General features: G+C 40.6%; 1 protein-coding gene across 1 annotated transcript in view; it reads right to left on the bottom strand.

Moving 5' to 3' along the window:
- Window positions 1-14768, bottom strand: part of CAST (calpastatin) — a 129606-nt gene that overhangs the window by 39750 nt on the left and 75088 nt on the right. The window contains exons 5-8 of the mRNA XM_065875568.1: window positions 5290-5331; window positions 3838-3894; window positions 3325-3438; window positions 2289-2372 (exon numbers count right to left, since the gene is read on the bottom strand). Coding sequence (XP_065731640.1) covers window positions 2289-2372; window positions 3325-3438; window positions 3838-3894; window positions 5290-5331 — 297 coding nt within the window. The remainder of the gene's footprint in view (window positions 1-2288; window positions 2373-3324; window positions 3439-3837; window positions 3895-5289; window positions 5332-14768) is intronic.

The raw sequence follows: 14768 nt of genomic DNA, 5'->3' as shown, positions 1-14768 counted from the left end.
TTATGTTTGCAAGCCTGCAATCCTAGCTATCCTTTCATGCCAAACTTAAACTGGATCTACTCAGAGTCCCCAAGGATTCCCCCGAATCAGACAGACCCCCTCTCTCCTCAAACAGCTCCCTGTGGGGACTTGTCTTAACCTGCCTTGAATGCAGTCCTGGGTACATAGTTTTATCCCACCCCTAGAGGGGTCAGCCTGCAGCTCAGTGTCCTGCAGAGTCAGACCACAGTCCACAGTGCTTTACACATGGTATGGACTAAAAAAGAAAAAGCAGATCTGACCAATCTCGTTTTCTGGGAGACAAACCAGAGGCAAAGAAAAGTGAAATGATTTGCCACAAGTCGTAGCACAAGTCAACGCACAGCAGAATTCCGTATAAACCTCGCCTAATTTTATTGCTTAGATTTTACTGATAACCCTGGCTAGATGATGTGTGGCATAAATTTTCAAATTATCAAAATTTGAAAAATACATTTACAAATAGGTGACAAAATTACATTTACAAATCTCTCAGAATAGGTTCAAATTACATTTTAAACCTATTCTAAGAGATCTAAGCCTCTGTCTTAAATTTATCCATTTTCCAAACCATGGCATCTAGTTAACCCTCATCAACACAAGAGAGTGAAGTGTATCCCCAGGATGGGGGTAGGGATCTCAAGGTATATACAAGGGGTCTGCTGGAAAAAATAAAACATTTTTTATTTTAAGTTGAGTATTTTCATTTAAAAGTTCATGTAAATTTTGCCATCATGCCACATGCTTTCTGCATTAGTTTGGAGAAAAATAATGTGCCTTTTCTTTTTTGAAATCTAAGAAAAACTGATGTTTCAGGGAGATGGGCCATACTTTTATCCTATGACTTTCCTTACTTTACTTAGCCTGCAGAGGGATAACTGTTCCCATTTTGAGAAGCGGGAAAATAGATAAACACGTATTGCTTTTTTTCTGCTTTCATTTCCATCTTACTGTTGCTTCAGTTAGTTACTTGTGGCTTTAAGAGAAATACGTCCTAGCATTTCTAGGACGATATGGCTTCCAAACTGATTACTAACTCTGATTGCTAACTCTGTATTCCTATGGGTAGAAAAGGTAGACTACTTCTTGTCTTACATTCCCAAGCTAGTCTCTCCAAAGGATCTAAGGAAGGTGCCCCTAATTTGCCAGTGGGGCACATATACTCTCTCCTGAGAGGGCTTGTGATGCTCCTTTGAAAACCTCCCATATCAATCCATGTAGGTGTCATGACTGCACATAATTTACTCATTTCAAGATGGCAGTGTTCATATTAAAATCTGAGAGTAATGCTTATTCAAATGCTCATGGCAATTTTATGTGCTTTATTTCAAAGCCATAAATCTTGAAGGCAGGATCTGAGTCAACTCACATTTTAATTTCCTTGGTATTGATGAGGCCTTATACATGGCATGGCACTTAGTAACTATTTATTTATTTATTTATTTATGGGGTCTAAAAAAATTTTTTTTATAGATCTTTATTGGCGTATAATCGCTTCACAATACTGTGTTAGCTTCTGTTGTACACCAAAGTGAATCAGCCATATGCATACGTATGTCCCCATATCCCCTCCCTCTTGATCTTCCCTCCCACCCTCCCTATCGCACCCCTCTAGGTCATCGTAAAGCACCAAGCTGATCTCCCTGTGCTAAGCGGCTGCTTCCCACTAGCTAACTATTTTATATTTGGTAGTGTATGTATGTCGCTGCTACTCTCACTTCATCCCAGCTTCCCCCTCCCCACGTCCTCAAGTCCCTTCTTATGTCTACGTCTTTATTCCTGCCCTGCCACTAGGTTCATCAGTACCATTGTTTTTTTTTTTTTTTAGATTCCATATATATGTGTTAGCATATGGTATTTGTTTTTCTCTTTCTGACTTACTTCACTCTGTATGGCAGACTCTAGGTACATCCACCTCACTACAAATAACTCAATCTCGTTTCTTTTTATGGCTGAGTAATATTCCACTGAATAGTAACTATTTATTGAATGCATGAATTTTAAAATCATTCATTCAATAAATAGTGTCTTTTTGGTGTCTTGCTCTCTCTCTATCCTTCAGATGCATGCTCTTCTTCATAAAATTTCACATATGAAGTGTTCAGTTTTAGCAAACGACAGGTTATTTGACTGTGACAGCACTGGAACACTGAATGGTTAAACAGAGCCAGCCAGGTAGAATGGGTCTTCGCTGAGCATATGTTTCTCATAAAAGAGACCTGATAAGCATTGAGGCCCCTGTTCATGTTACATCTTTTATGTGTGCTCACCTTGTCAACTGGTTTGCCAGATGCTGCAGCTATGCCAGTAACAGCACTTTTTCCACCACTGGAAATTGTGTCCTGTGACTTAGTCTAAAGGATAAAAGATTGACAGAACTAAGTATCTCTGAATGACAATTTTCAAGATCATACATTTCAAATGTCACTAAGGAGCCAGTTTCCCCTAGCAGACATCTTGTAGGGAAATGGTCACTAGTTTCTACTGCATATGATGCAATGCTGGGCACATAGGCGAAGTGGGCTATGTGGGCACATACAAGGTTGTAAGGCCTCTAGTCAATTGTTGCCATGTGAGCCTACTGTTGCCAGATATTCCAATTTTTCAAGAGAAGCTAGAAATTTGCATTTTATGTGAAGTATTCTGACTTTATTTGTTGGCAGCTAATTAAAGATCATTTTGATTACTGTAAGCCAAATAAAATACACAAGTGGCTGCAATTGGTGGGCCACAAATTTGCAGTCTCTGATATAAGGTATATTGTTAAGCAGGCCTATTTCCTATCTTCTAAGAGCTCTCAATGAAAAAGTTCTCATAGATGTTTATTCTTCTAGCAGTTGAATAGTTGTATTCTGGAAATACGGAATATATGTCTGACTTTTGGCTCTGTAAGTTGATCTCTCCTACAACAAGACCCTAAAAACTCTAAGACTTCCAGGTAAAGAGCAGATCTCGCAGGGCATCTGAGTTCCCACAGCCCACGAGGAGAGGGGTCCAGGAGGCAGCCTCAATCCCAAGCTTCCCACCTGTGAGACACCAGAGTCGGCTGCCTCAACGTCACAACACGGTGGAGAAGGCACGATGGAACATCCCCCAGACCTATCTGATGCCCTTCTCAGGCCTTACTTAGTCCCAAGTTTCCACAAGGTTATTTGCAACACCAGCAAAACGAGAGCATCAAATCTTTACAATACAAGATATATTCGGCGTAGCTCTGTAGATTCACCTACACGCATCAATGTAGGTAGAGGACCTGTCAATTCCCTAGTTGACATTAGTGTTTTCCTATCAGTCTGCTTCATTTACCTTTGGTATTGTTGATTTCTCTGATGTTGGCTGCTCACTTGATCTGGAAACTGCTTTTTCATTATAAGTATGCTTGCTTCCTGTATCTGATGAGTGCTTGGGTAGGCTTTTTGGCTGAAAACACCCCCCCACACAATGTTAACAATATGATAAATATTGCTACTTTTCTCTATGGAATAGAAAGTATTCATAACAACTGTGTTTTATGCAATTTTTTATTGTTCGAATTTAAATTAGAATGATATGTGACAAAATTTCACTTTGAGTACAGAATTTGAAACAATGCAAATCCTTCCTCCCCAATTCAGCAAGAATCACCTGAGCAAATTGCAAATCCTGCTAATGCCACATGGTGGTGTCATTCTAGTGGAAAAACAAATACCAGCCATGCTCAGTAGGACTTGAATGTTGAAAGATGAGAGTTCAGAATTTTATCCTTCACCCAAAAACAAAGAAAAACAAAGAAAAAAAGGTTTCCCCTTATGATATCAAGTCCTAATGATGATCATTTACCTCTGTGTGTTCCTTTGGCTTTACTTCTTGGGTTTTTTTCTCATGAACCACAGATGGCTGTCAATTTCAAACGATAAAATCTCAATTACATCAGAGTACATTGTTTTTATATTTCCAAATAAGCTCAAAACCAAAAATCCCAATTAGACCATTCTGCCTCTCTTAGGAAAGGCCCAGTTAGAGAAGTAGATGTTGCTGTCTGGTTGATAATAATCCTACCAACAGTCTGATAATGATAATTATCGGAAAAATAATGAAAAATGTAGTATTTCATCTAGAATGATTTTTCAGATAGCTATGTATCTCTAAATTATTGGCTGTTTTTCACAACTCATGTAGATCATTTGATAACTGCAAGTCCATCCACAGAGATGTCAAATGATCACTTTGACCACTGAGTTTGTTGATAGGGGATCCTACTTTAGAAATTAAAATTGATTTTCAAAAAAATCTCCTTTCATAGGAGATAAACACTATTTTTTTAGTTAAATGATTTATATGGTTTTTTCTGTGCTACAAGTAGAGAAGACAGGTATCACTAGAAACCCAATTGAGTAACCAAAAACATTTAAATATGGAATAGAAGACAACTTCCACCAGCTGCTGAATTATTCTTCTATAGGGGACTATATAAGTACCATCCTCAGGGGCCACCAAGAGGCCTTACACAAAATCATATAAGCTTCATCTTTCACCCCGATGACTCTGCCCACCACGCTCCCCACCCTTGCCTGCACTTGAAGTACTTCAGCCCAAATCATCTTTGTGCTTCCCTAAAGTAAAACTTGTGGTCTGAGTAACTGCTCAAGTGTACTTGAAAGAAATAAAGTATAGCACCTTATTGAAGAGAAACATTTGCCCTGCCTGCAGACACCCTGGGGTCATCTCCATATGGACTGGAATTGGCTTTCACTAGACAGCCATGAGTCAGGAAAGCAAGGGAAGCCGTTCCCAAGGGAAAGTCAGAGCTGTCTCCTGAGTAACTGATAAGTAGTTCCACCAATGGAAATAAGACCATCAAGATAAACCCAGGGCCTAGTCTAAGGAGAGACTCTCATCTTTAAGTTATCTAGGTGTTGGGTTCAATAGACACCTTTATTCTTGATGTCTCATCATTAAAGTAATCAAATACTCATTACCCTTTGTCCCTTGTCCTTTGTTCCTGTTGCTTTTTTTAAAATTACTTCAGCTATAACAAAAATCTAGATTTGAATAAAATGCCTTCTGAAGTAGACTTATAAAATACTATTCATTTTAGCAATATATGGATTTAATGTTATACTTATTTTATATACACTCTATATAATCATGTTCAAAAGGGTAATCTAAAATTAATTTAATTAGCTGACAAAATTTTTTTTTTACCATTTCGTAGCATCAATAGAGGAAACCAGTTATTCATTATTGTTGCAAAGAATCCAAATAATTCACTAGTTGACTTAAATCATTTACCTTAGTTGATTGTGACTTCTTCTCAGGTTCTGTTTTTACAGCCTAAATTCAGAAAAAGAAAGAAAAAGAAAGGAAGGAAAAATGAACATAGTTTACAAAGTTTATTATATATTTTCTTCAACTAAGGAAGCTAAAAAAGATAATTTTTATGTATTTATAAATATAAACTTCATGAGTTAAAATTATACTTTTCTTGGAACTGTAACTCTATTTATTTATTTATTTGGCCACACCACGTGGCTTGTGGGATCTTAGTTCCCCAATCAGGGATCAAATCCGTGACCCCTGCAGTGGAAGCATGGAGTCCTAACCACACGACCACCAGGGAATTCCCGGAATTATAACTCTTTAGATAAACACTTAAGCACACTAATTAATAGTCTGCTCTTACTACTCAGATGGCAGTTTGCATCTTACTTCTGTGTGTATTAAAATTATGTAAAGATTTATTACTATGAACATGGTAGCTAATACATAAGCAAACTAAAATAAAAACCCTCATCCTTCAAAGCCACTAACATCGTTCATCTCTTTAGGAGTGAAATACTCAGCGTAGGTTTCAGCTGATGATGTAAAACAATGGGAGGCTGACAGTATCAAGAACACAGGAAGCAGTGAAATTGATTTTTAGTGCCAGAATGTGAGCCATGGGTAACTAAGCCTACCAGAAGTCCTTGATGGGTCAAAGTGTTGAAGAAGATTGTGAACTGAAATTATAAGCACGTGTTAAGCAGCTGAAGTGACCATTAGTAAACAGAAATGTCCCTTAGTACAATGAGTCACATCACCTGTTTTTTGTGTCTTTTCTTATTAGGAGAATGCAGTCCTTCCAACTGTTTGCTGACTGGAATGGCCTAATATATAAGAGAACAGCCCCAAGTGTGATTTTATTTTATTTGGCAGTCAAATAAGTAACATGAATAAACAGGGCTAAAGGTTTGTCAAAAGTTTTCTGAAATTCTGTCAGCACAATATTACAACAATTTTGTAAATAGCGCATGGATTTTTGTAGCATGATAAAAATCTAGCAATCGAATCTAAAGTTCTAGGAATGCTTCTGAAGAGCTGGTTGTTATTTAGGATCTTTAGTGGAATATTTTACAATTCTACCCACCCAAAAGTTACCTGTGTCAAAGAAGACAATTACTTAAGTATACACATGCATTCTCCGTATAGGGAAGATATGAAAACAAGAATAAAACCTGATTAAACATTTTATTAACTTTTCAAAGTAAGAGATTAAAAATTAGGCCTGATGCTTCTGCCATTTCTTTCCCTTTTATCTGCTCGGTGATATCAGCACAAACTCCTATTTTTTTTTTTTTTTTGGCGGTACGCGGGCCTCTCACTGCTGCGGCCTCTCCCAGTGCGGAGCACAGGCTCCGGACGCGCAGGCTCAGCGGCCATGGCTCACGGGCGCAGCCGCTCCGCGGCATGGGGGGTCCTCCCGGACCGGGGCACGAACCCGCGTCCCCTGCATCGGCAGGCAGACTCTCAACCACCGCGCCACCAGGGAAGCCCACAAACTCCTATTTTTCATTCTATCATCTGAAGAGACTGATGCCAAATATCCTCTTAATTTATCATGTCTTGTGCTTCAGTAATGAAGGCACATGTGTTCCTCACATAATAGACCTTTGTTATGCCAACACACTTATTGTTTTGGAAAGGAAACAAAGTTCAGGAACAAAGAAATGTTTTTAAAATTTAAAATTTTGGATCCTTTCAAACTGGATCCTTGTTAATGAGTTTCTGTACATGCTACTCTGCTTTTTTTATAAGTTTATGCAAATGAAATTTATTAAATGATTAACAAGGAAAATAAGCCAGCTGGTATTTTAAAGGTTTGAGTCTATTAATAGCTTCTAATTTGTAATTTGGCATTTTGGCAATATTTTGCATGGAAGAACTCTACAATACAATTAAGAATGTATACTCACAGGCGCAAGCAGCTTCTAATGAAATATACATTTTAATCAGTAATCACTGACACATCTCCTAAATTTATTTTTGGTGGTAGTGAGGCTGATGAACATAATACTGATGACAATAATAACTAATGCTTATTATAGCCTCTCAGTACAAGGGACTGTTTGAAACTCTCTTAGTCCAACCCTCTTAGTCCTCATGATAATCCTTTGAGACAGGTATAATGAGTATCATTATCATCACCATCATTATCATCATTCCCATTTCATGGATGAAAATTGAGGCACATGGAAGTTCAATAACTTCCCGAGGACACCCATGGTGGAGCTGGGGTTATGTGTTCTCAATCACTGCACTGCACTGCATTGTCTCTCCAGTGCCAGCCAGCTCCTACTGGGCACCTGCTGTGGGACAGGCACTGTTCAATAGCCTTATCTTTGTTTCCTTACACAGTCTTGTGAGAAAGGTACTATTATCATCCTCCTCCAAATTTTACAGATAAGGACTCACAGACTTCTAAAACAAACTTATGGTTACCAAAGGGGAAAGCTGTGGGGAGGGATAAATTAGGAGTATGGCATTAACGTATACATACTACTATACATAAAACAGATAATCAACAAGGACCTACTGTATAGCACAGGGAATTCGACTGAATAGTCTATAATCACCTATATGAGAAAAGAATCTGAAAAGGAATGGATATCTGTATATATATAACCGAATCTCTTTGCTGTATGCCTGAAACTACTAACACAACACTGTAAATCAACTATAATCTAATATAAAATAAAAATTAAATTAAAAAAGGAAATGAAAGCCAAGAGGAATTTTCCAGCATCACAGGCAGCATAGAACTAGAAATAGAAGCCAAGCCGTCTGGCTCCAGTGTCCACTCTACAAAGCCTCTCAGAGATCTCAACCTGATTAACAATGATCTGACCTTTCATCTTACACACAGCAGTGTGACTATCAATTCTAATGTGAGGGACAAGAGAGAGAGAACATAGATCTAGACATATTACCTCCAGAGCTAGACTGACTTTCATTTCAAAGCTGTAGAACATGACAAGGATTTGATATAGGCTTTATTTGAATTAACATCTTTTCTCTAAAAGCTCAAAATATTTAGAGAAATATGCTCATAAAGTTCACAGAAATCTCCAAGAGGAGGCTGATATAAATGTTATGAAACAAACATGAGAAGTACATGAAGGGGAGAGGAGCTTCACGATGGCGGAAGAGTAAGACGTGGAGATGACCTTCCTCCCCACAAATACATCAGAAATACATCTACATGTGGAACAACTCCTACAGAACACCCACTGAACGCTGGCAGAAGACCTCAGACCTCACAAAAGGCAATAAGCTCCCCATGTGCCTGGGTAGGACAAAAGAAAAAAGAAAAAACAGAGACAAAAGAATAGGGACGGGACCCGCACCAGCAGGAGGGAGCAGTGAAGGAGGAAAGGTTTCCACACACTAGGAAGCCCCTTTGCGGGCGGAGACTGCGGGTGGCAGAGCGGGTAAGCTTCGGAGCCACGGAGGCGAGCGTAGCAACAGGGGTGCGGAGGGCAAAGCAGAAATTTCCGCACAGAGGATCGGTGCCGACCAGCACTCACCAGACTGAGAGGCTTGTCTGCTCACCGCCGGCACGGGCGGGGGCTGGGAGCTGAGGCTCGGGCTTTGGAGGTTGGATCGCAGGGAGAGGACTGGGGTTGGCAACATGAACACAGCCTGAAGGGGGCTAGTGTGCCACAGCTAGCCGGGAGGGAGTCTGGGAAAAGGTCTGGAGCTGCCAAAGACGCAAGAGACTTTTTCTTGCCTCTTTGTTTCCTGGTGCGCGAGGAGAGGGGATTAAGAGCACCAGTTAAAGGAGCTCCAGAGACAGGCACGAGCCGCGGCTTTCAGCGCAGACCCAGAGACAGGCATGGGACGCTAAGGCTGCTGCTGCTACCACCAAGAAGCCTGTGTGCGAGCACAGGTCACTCCCACACCTCTCCTCCCGGGAGCCTGTGCAGCCCGCCACTGCCAGGGTTCCATGATCCAGGGACAACTTCCTCCGGAGAACACACGGCGCGGAGAACACACGGCACGCCTCAGGCTGGTGCAACGTCATGCCGGCCTCTGCCGCCACAGGCTCACCCCGCACTCTGTACCCCTCCCTCCCCCCGGGCCTGAGTGAGCCAGAGCCCCCGAATCAGCTGCTCCTTTAAGCCCGTCCTGAGTGAAGAACAGATGCCCCCCGGCGACCTACATGCAGAGGCGGGGCCAAATCCAAAGCTGAACCCCAGGAGCTGTGTGAACAAAGAAGAAAACGGGAAATCTCTCCCAGCAGCCTCAGGAGCAGTGGATTAAATCTCCACAATCAACTTGATGTACCCTGCATCTGTGGAATACCTGAATAGACAATGAATCATCCCAAATTGAGGAGGTGGACTTTGGGAGCAATGATCTATACATTTTTTTCCCTTTTTCTCATTTTGTGAGTGTGTATGTGTATGCTTCTGTGTGTTATTTTGTCAGTATAGCTTTGTTTTTACCATTTGTCCTAGGATTCTGAATGTCCATTTTTCGTTTTGTTTTGTTTTTTAGTATAGTTTTTAGCACCTGTTATCATTGGTAGATTTGTTTTTTGGTTTGGTTTCTCTCTTCTTTCTTTTCTTTTTTTAATTACTTAAAAAATAATTATTTAAAAAAATTTATTTTTTATTTTAATAACTATTTTATTTTACTTTATTTTATCTTCTTCTTTCTCTCTTTCTCTTTTTTCTCCCTTTTATTCTGAGCTGTGTGGATGACAGGCTCTTGGTGCTCCAGCCAGGCGTCAGGGCTGTGCCTCTGAGGTGGGAGAGCCAACTTCAGGACACTGGTCCACAAGAGACATCCCAGCTCCACATAATATGAAACGACAAATATCTCCCAGAGATCTCCATCTCAACGCCAACACCAAGCTCCACTCAACGACCAGCAAGCTATAGTGCTGGACACCCTATGCCAAACAACTAGCAAGACAGCAACACAACCACATCCATTAGCAGAGAGGCTGCCTAAAATCATAATAAGGCCACAAACACCCCAAAACACACCACCAGACGTGGACCTGCCCACCAGAAAGATAAGATCCAGCCTCATCCACCAGAACACAGGCACTAGTCCCCTCCACCAGGAAGCCTACACAGCCCACTGAACCAACCTTAGTCACTGGGGACAGACACCAAAAACAACGGGAACTACGAACCTGCGGCCTGCGAAAAGGAGACCCCAAACACAGTAAGATAAGCAAAATGAGAAGACAGAGAAACTCACAGCAGATGAAGGAGCAAGGCAAAAACCCACCGGACCTAACAAATGAAGAGGAAATAAACAGTTTACATGAAAAAGAATTCACAATAATGATAGTAAAGATGATCCAAAATCTTGGAAATAGAATGGAGGAAATACAAGAAATGTTTAACAAGGACCTAGAAGAACTAAAGAGCAAACAAACAGTGATGAACAACACAATAAATGAAATTAAGAATTCTCTAGATGGGATCAATAGGAGAATAACTGAGGCAGAAGAACGGATAAGTGGCCTGGAAGATAAAATAGTGGAAATAACTACTGCAGAGCAGAATAAAGAAAAAAGAATGAAAAGAACTGAGGACAGTCTCAGAGACCTCTGGGACAACATTAAATGCACCAACATTCAAATTATAGGGGTCCCAGAAGAAGAGAAAAAGAAAGGGACTGAGAAAAATATATGAAGAGATTATAGTTGAAAACATCCCTAATATGGGAAAGGAAATAGTAAATCAAGTCCAGGAAGCACAGAGAGTCCCATACAGGATAAATACAAGGAGAAACACGCCAAGACACATATTAATCAAACTGTCAAAAATTAAATACAAAGAAAACATATTAAAAGCAGCAAGGGAAAAACAACAAATCACACACAAGGGAATCCCCATAAGGTTAACAGCTGATCTTTCAGCAGAAACTCTGCAAGCCAGAAGGGACTGGCAGGACATATTTAAAGTGATGAAGGAGAAAAACCTAAAACCAAGATTACTCTACCCAGCAAGGATCTCATTCAGATTTGATGGAGAAATTAAAACCTTTACAGACAAGCAAAAGCTGAGAGAGTTCAGCACCACCAAACCAGCTTTACAACAAATGCTAAAGGATCTTCTCTAGGCAAGAAACACAAGAGAAGGAAAAGACCTACAATAACAAACCCAAAAGAATTAAGAAAATGGGAATAGGAACATACATATCGATAATTACCTTAAATGTAAATGGATTAAATGCTACAGCCAAAAGACACAGACTGGCTGAATGGATACAAAAACAAGACCCATATATATGCTGTCTGCAAGAGACCCACCTCAGACCTAGAGACACATACAGACTGAAAGTGAGGGGATGGAAAAAGATATTCCATGCAAATGGAAACCAAAAGAAAGCTGGAGTAGCAATTCTCATATCAGACAAAACAGACTTTAAAATAAAGAGTATTAGAAGAGACAAAGAAGGACACTACATAATGATCAAGGGATCGATCCAAGAAGAAGATAGAACAATTGTAAATATTTATGCACCCAACATAGAAGCACCTCAATACATAAGGCAAATACTAACAGCCATAAAAGGGGAAATCGACAGTAACACATTCACAGTAGGGGACTTTAACACCCCACTTTCACCAATGGACAGATCATCCAAAATGAAAATGAATAAGGAAACACAAGCTTTAAATGATACATTAAACAAGATGGACTAAATTGATATTTATAGGACATTCCATCCAAAAACAACAGAATACACATTCTTCTCAAATGCTCATGGAACACTCTCCAAGATAGATCATATCTTGGGTCACAGATCAAGCCTTGGTAAATTTAAGAAAATTGAAATCGTATGAAATATCTTTTCCGACCACAATGAGAAGCCCACGCACCATAATGAAGAGCAGCCCCCACTCGCTGCAACTAGAGAAAGCCCGCGCGCAGCAATGAAGAACCAACACAGCCAAAAGTAAATAAATAAAAGAAAAAAAAGAACAGTTGCATCACGCACACCCCTTGTGCCACCCCTTTAAAAAAAAATAGACTATGACATAAATCACAGCAAGATTCCTTTTGACCCATCTCCTAGAGAAATGGAAATAAAAACAAAAATAAACAAATGGGACCTAATGAAACTTAAAAGCTTTTGCACAGCAACAGAAACCACAAACAAGATGAAAAGACAACCCTCAGAATGGGGGGAAATATTTGCAAATGAAGCAACTGACAAAGGATTAATCTCCAAAATTTACAAGCAGCTCAGGCAGCTCAATATCAAAAAAACAAACAATCCAATCCAAAAATGGGCAGAAGACCTAAATAGACATTTCTCCAAAGAAGATATACAGATTGCCAACAAACACATGAAAGAATGCTCAATGTCATTAATCATTAGGGAAATGCAAATCAAAACTACAATGAGATATCATCTCACACCGGTCAGAATGGCCATCATCAAAAAATCTACAAACAATAAATGCTGGAGAGGATGTGGAGAAAAGGGAGCCCTCTTGCACTGTTTGTGGGAACATAAATTGATACAGCCACTATGGAGAACAGTATGGAGGTTCCTTAAAAAACTACAGATAGAACTACCATACGACCCAGCAATCTCACTACTGGGCATATACCCTGAGAAAACCATAAATCAAAAAGAGTCATGTACCAAAATGTTTGTTGTAGCACTATTCACAATAGCCAGGACATGGAAGTAACCTAAGCGTCCATCAACAGACGAATGGATAAAGAAGATGTGGCACATGTAAAGAATGGAATATTACTCAGCCATAAAAAGAAACGAAATTGAGTTATTTGTAGTGAGGTGGATGGACCTAGAGTCTGTCATACAGAGTGAAGTAAGTCAGAGAAAGAGAAAAACAAATACTGTATGCTAACACATTATATATGGAATCTAAAAAAAAAAAAAATTGGTCATGAAGTACCTAGGGGCAAGATGGGAATAAAGACACAGACCTACTAGAGGACGGACTTGAGGATATGGGGAGGGGGAAGGGTAAGCTGGGACAAAGTGCGAGAGTGGCATGGACATATATACACTACCAAATGTAAAACAGATAGCTAGTGGGAAGCAACCGCATAGCACAGGGAGATCAGCTTGGTGCTTTGTGACCACCTAGTGGGGTGGGATAGGGAGGGTGGGAGGGAGGGATATGCAAGAGGAAAGAGATATGGGGACATATGTATATGTATAACTGATTCATTTTTTTATAAAGCAGAAACTAACACACCATTGTAAAGCAATTATACTCCAATAAAGATGTTAAAAAAAAAAAGAAAAAAAGAGGTACATGAAGGGAGGTGGAGACAAGATGGCAGAGTAGAAGGACGTGAGCTTTCCTCTCCTCATGAAAACACTAAAATCACAACTAACTGCTGAACAACCATCAACAAAAACAAACAAAGAAACAAACACTGGAACCTACCAAAAAAGATATCCTACATCCAAAGACAAAGAAGAAGCCACAATGAGATGGTGGGAGGGGCGCATTCATAATAAAATCAAATCCCATACCTGCTGGGTGGGTGACCCACAGACTGGAAAATAAGTATATTGCAGAGGTTCTCCCATAAGGGTGAAAGTTCTGAGCCCCATGTCAGGCTCTGCAGCCTGGGGGTCTGGCTTTGGGAGGAGGAGCCCCTAGTGCATCTGGCTTTGAAGGCCAGTGGGGTTTGATCACAGGAATTCCACAGGACTGGGGAAACAGTAACTCCAATCTTGGAAGGCACACACAAGGTCCTTTGTGTACCAGGACCCAGGGAAAGAAGCAGTGACCTCACAGGAGTCTGGGCCAGACTTACCTGCTGGTATTGGAGGGTCTCCTGCAGAAGCAGGGGGTGGCTGTGGCTCACTCTGGAGACAAAGACATTGGTGGCGGTAGCTCTGGGGAGTACTCATTGGTGTGAGTCCTCCTGGAGGCTGCCATTTTCTCACCAAGACCTGGCCCTACCCAACAGCCTGTAGGCTCCAGTGCTGGGATGCCTCAGATCAAACAACCAACAAAGCAGAAACACAGCCCCACCCACCAGCAGACAGGCTACTTAAAGTTTTCCTAAGCCCACAGCTAAACACACCCTCTGACACAGCCCTGCCCACCACCAGAAGGACAAGACCCAGTTCCACCCATCAGTGGGCAAGAACCAGGCTCTCCCACTAGGAAGCCTGCACGAGCCCCTTAGACAGCCTCATCCACCAGGGTGCAGACAGCAGAAGCAAGAAGAACTACAACCCTGCAGCCTACAAAACAGATACTGCAATTACAGAAAGTCAGACAAAATGAGATGGCAGAGAAATATGTCCCAGACAAAGGAACAAGGTAAAACCCCAGAAGAACAACTAAGAGAAGTGGAGATAGGCAATCTACCTGAAACAGAATTCAGAGTAATGACAGTAAAGATGATCCAAGATCTCAGAAAAAGAATGGAGGCACAGATCGAGAAGACACAAGAAATGTTTAATAATGAACTAGAGGAAGGGGAGAA

The sequence above is a fragment of the Phocoena phocoena genome, chromosome 3, assembly GCF_963924675.1.
Source record: "Phocoena phocoena chromosome 3, mPhoPho1.1, whole genome shotgun sequence".
NCBI classification, from domain to species: domain Eukaryota; kingdom Metazoa; phylum Chordata; class Mammalia; order Artiodactyla; family Phocoenidae; genus Phocoena; species Phocoena phocoena.
The sequence above is the reverse complement of the archived record's forward strand: the minus strand, read 5'-3'. Positions and strand labels throughout refer to the sequence as shown.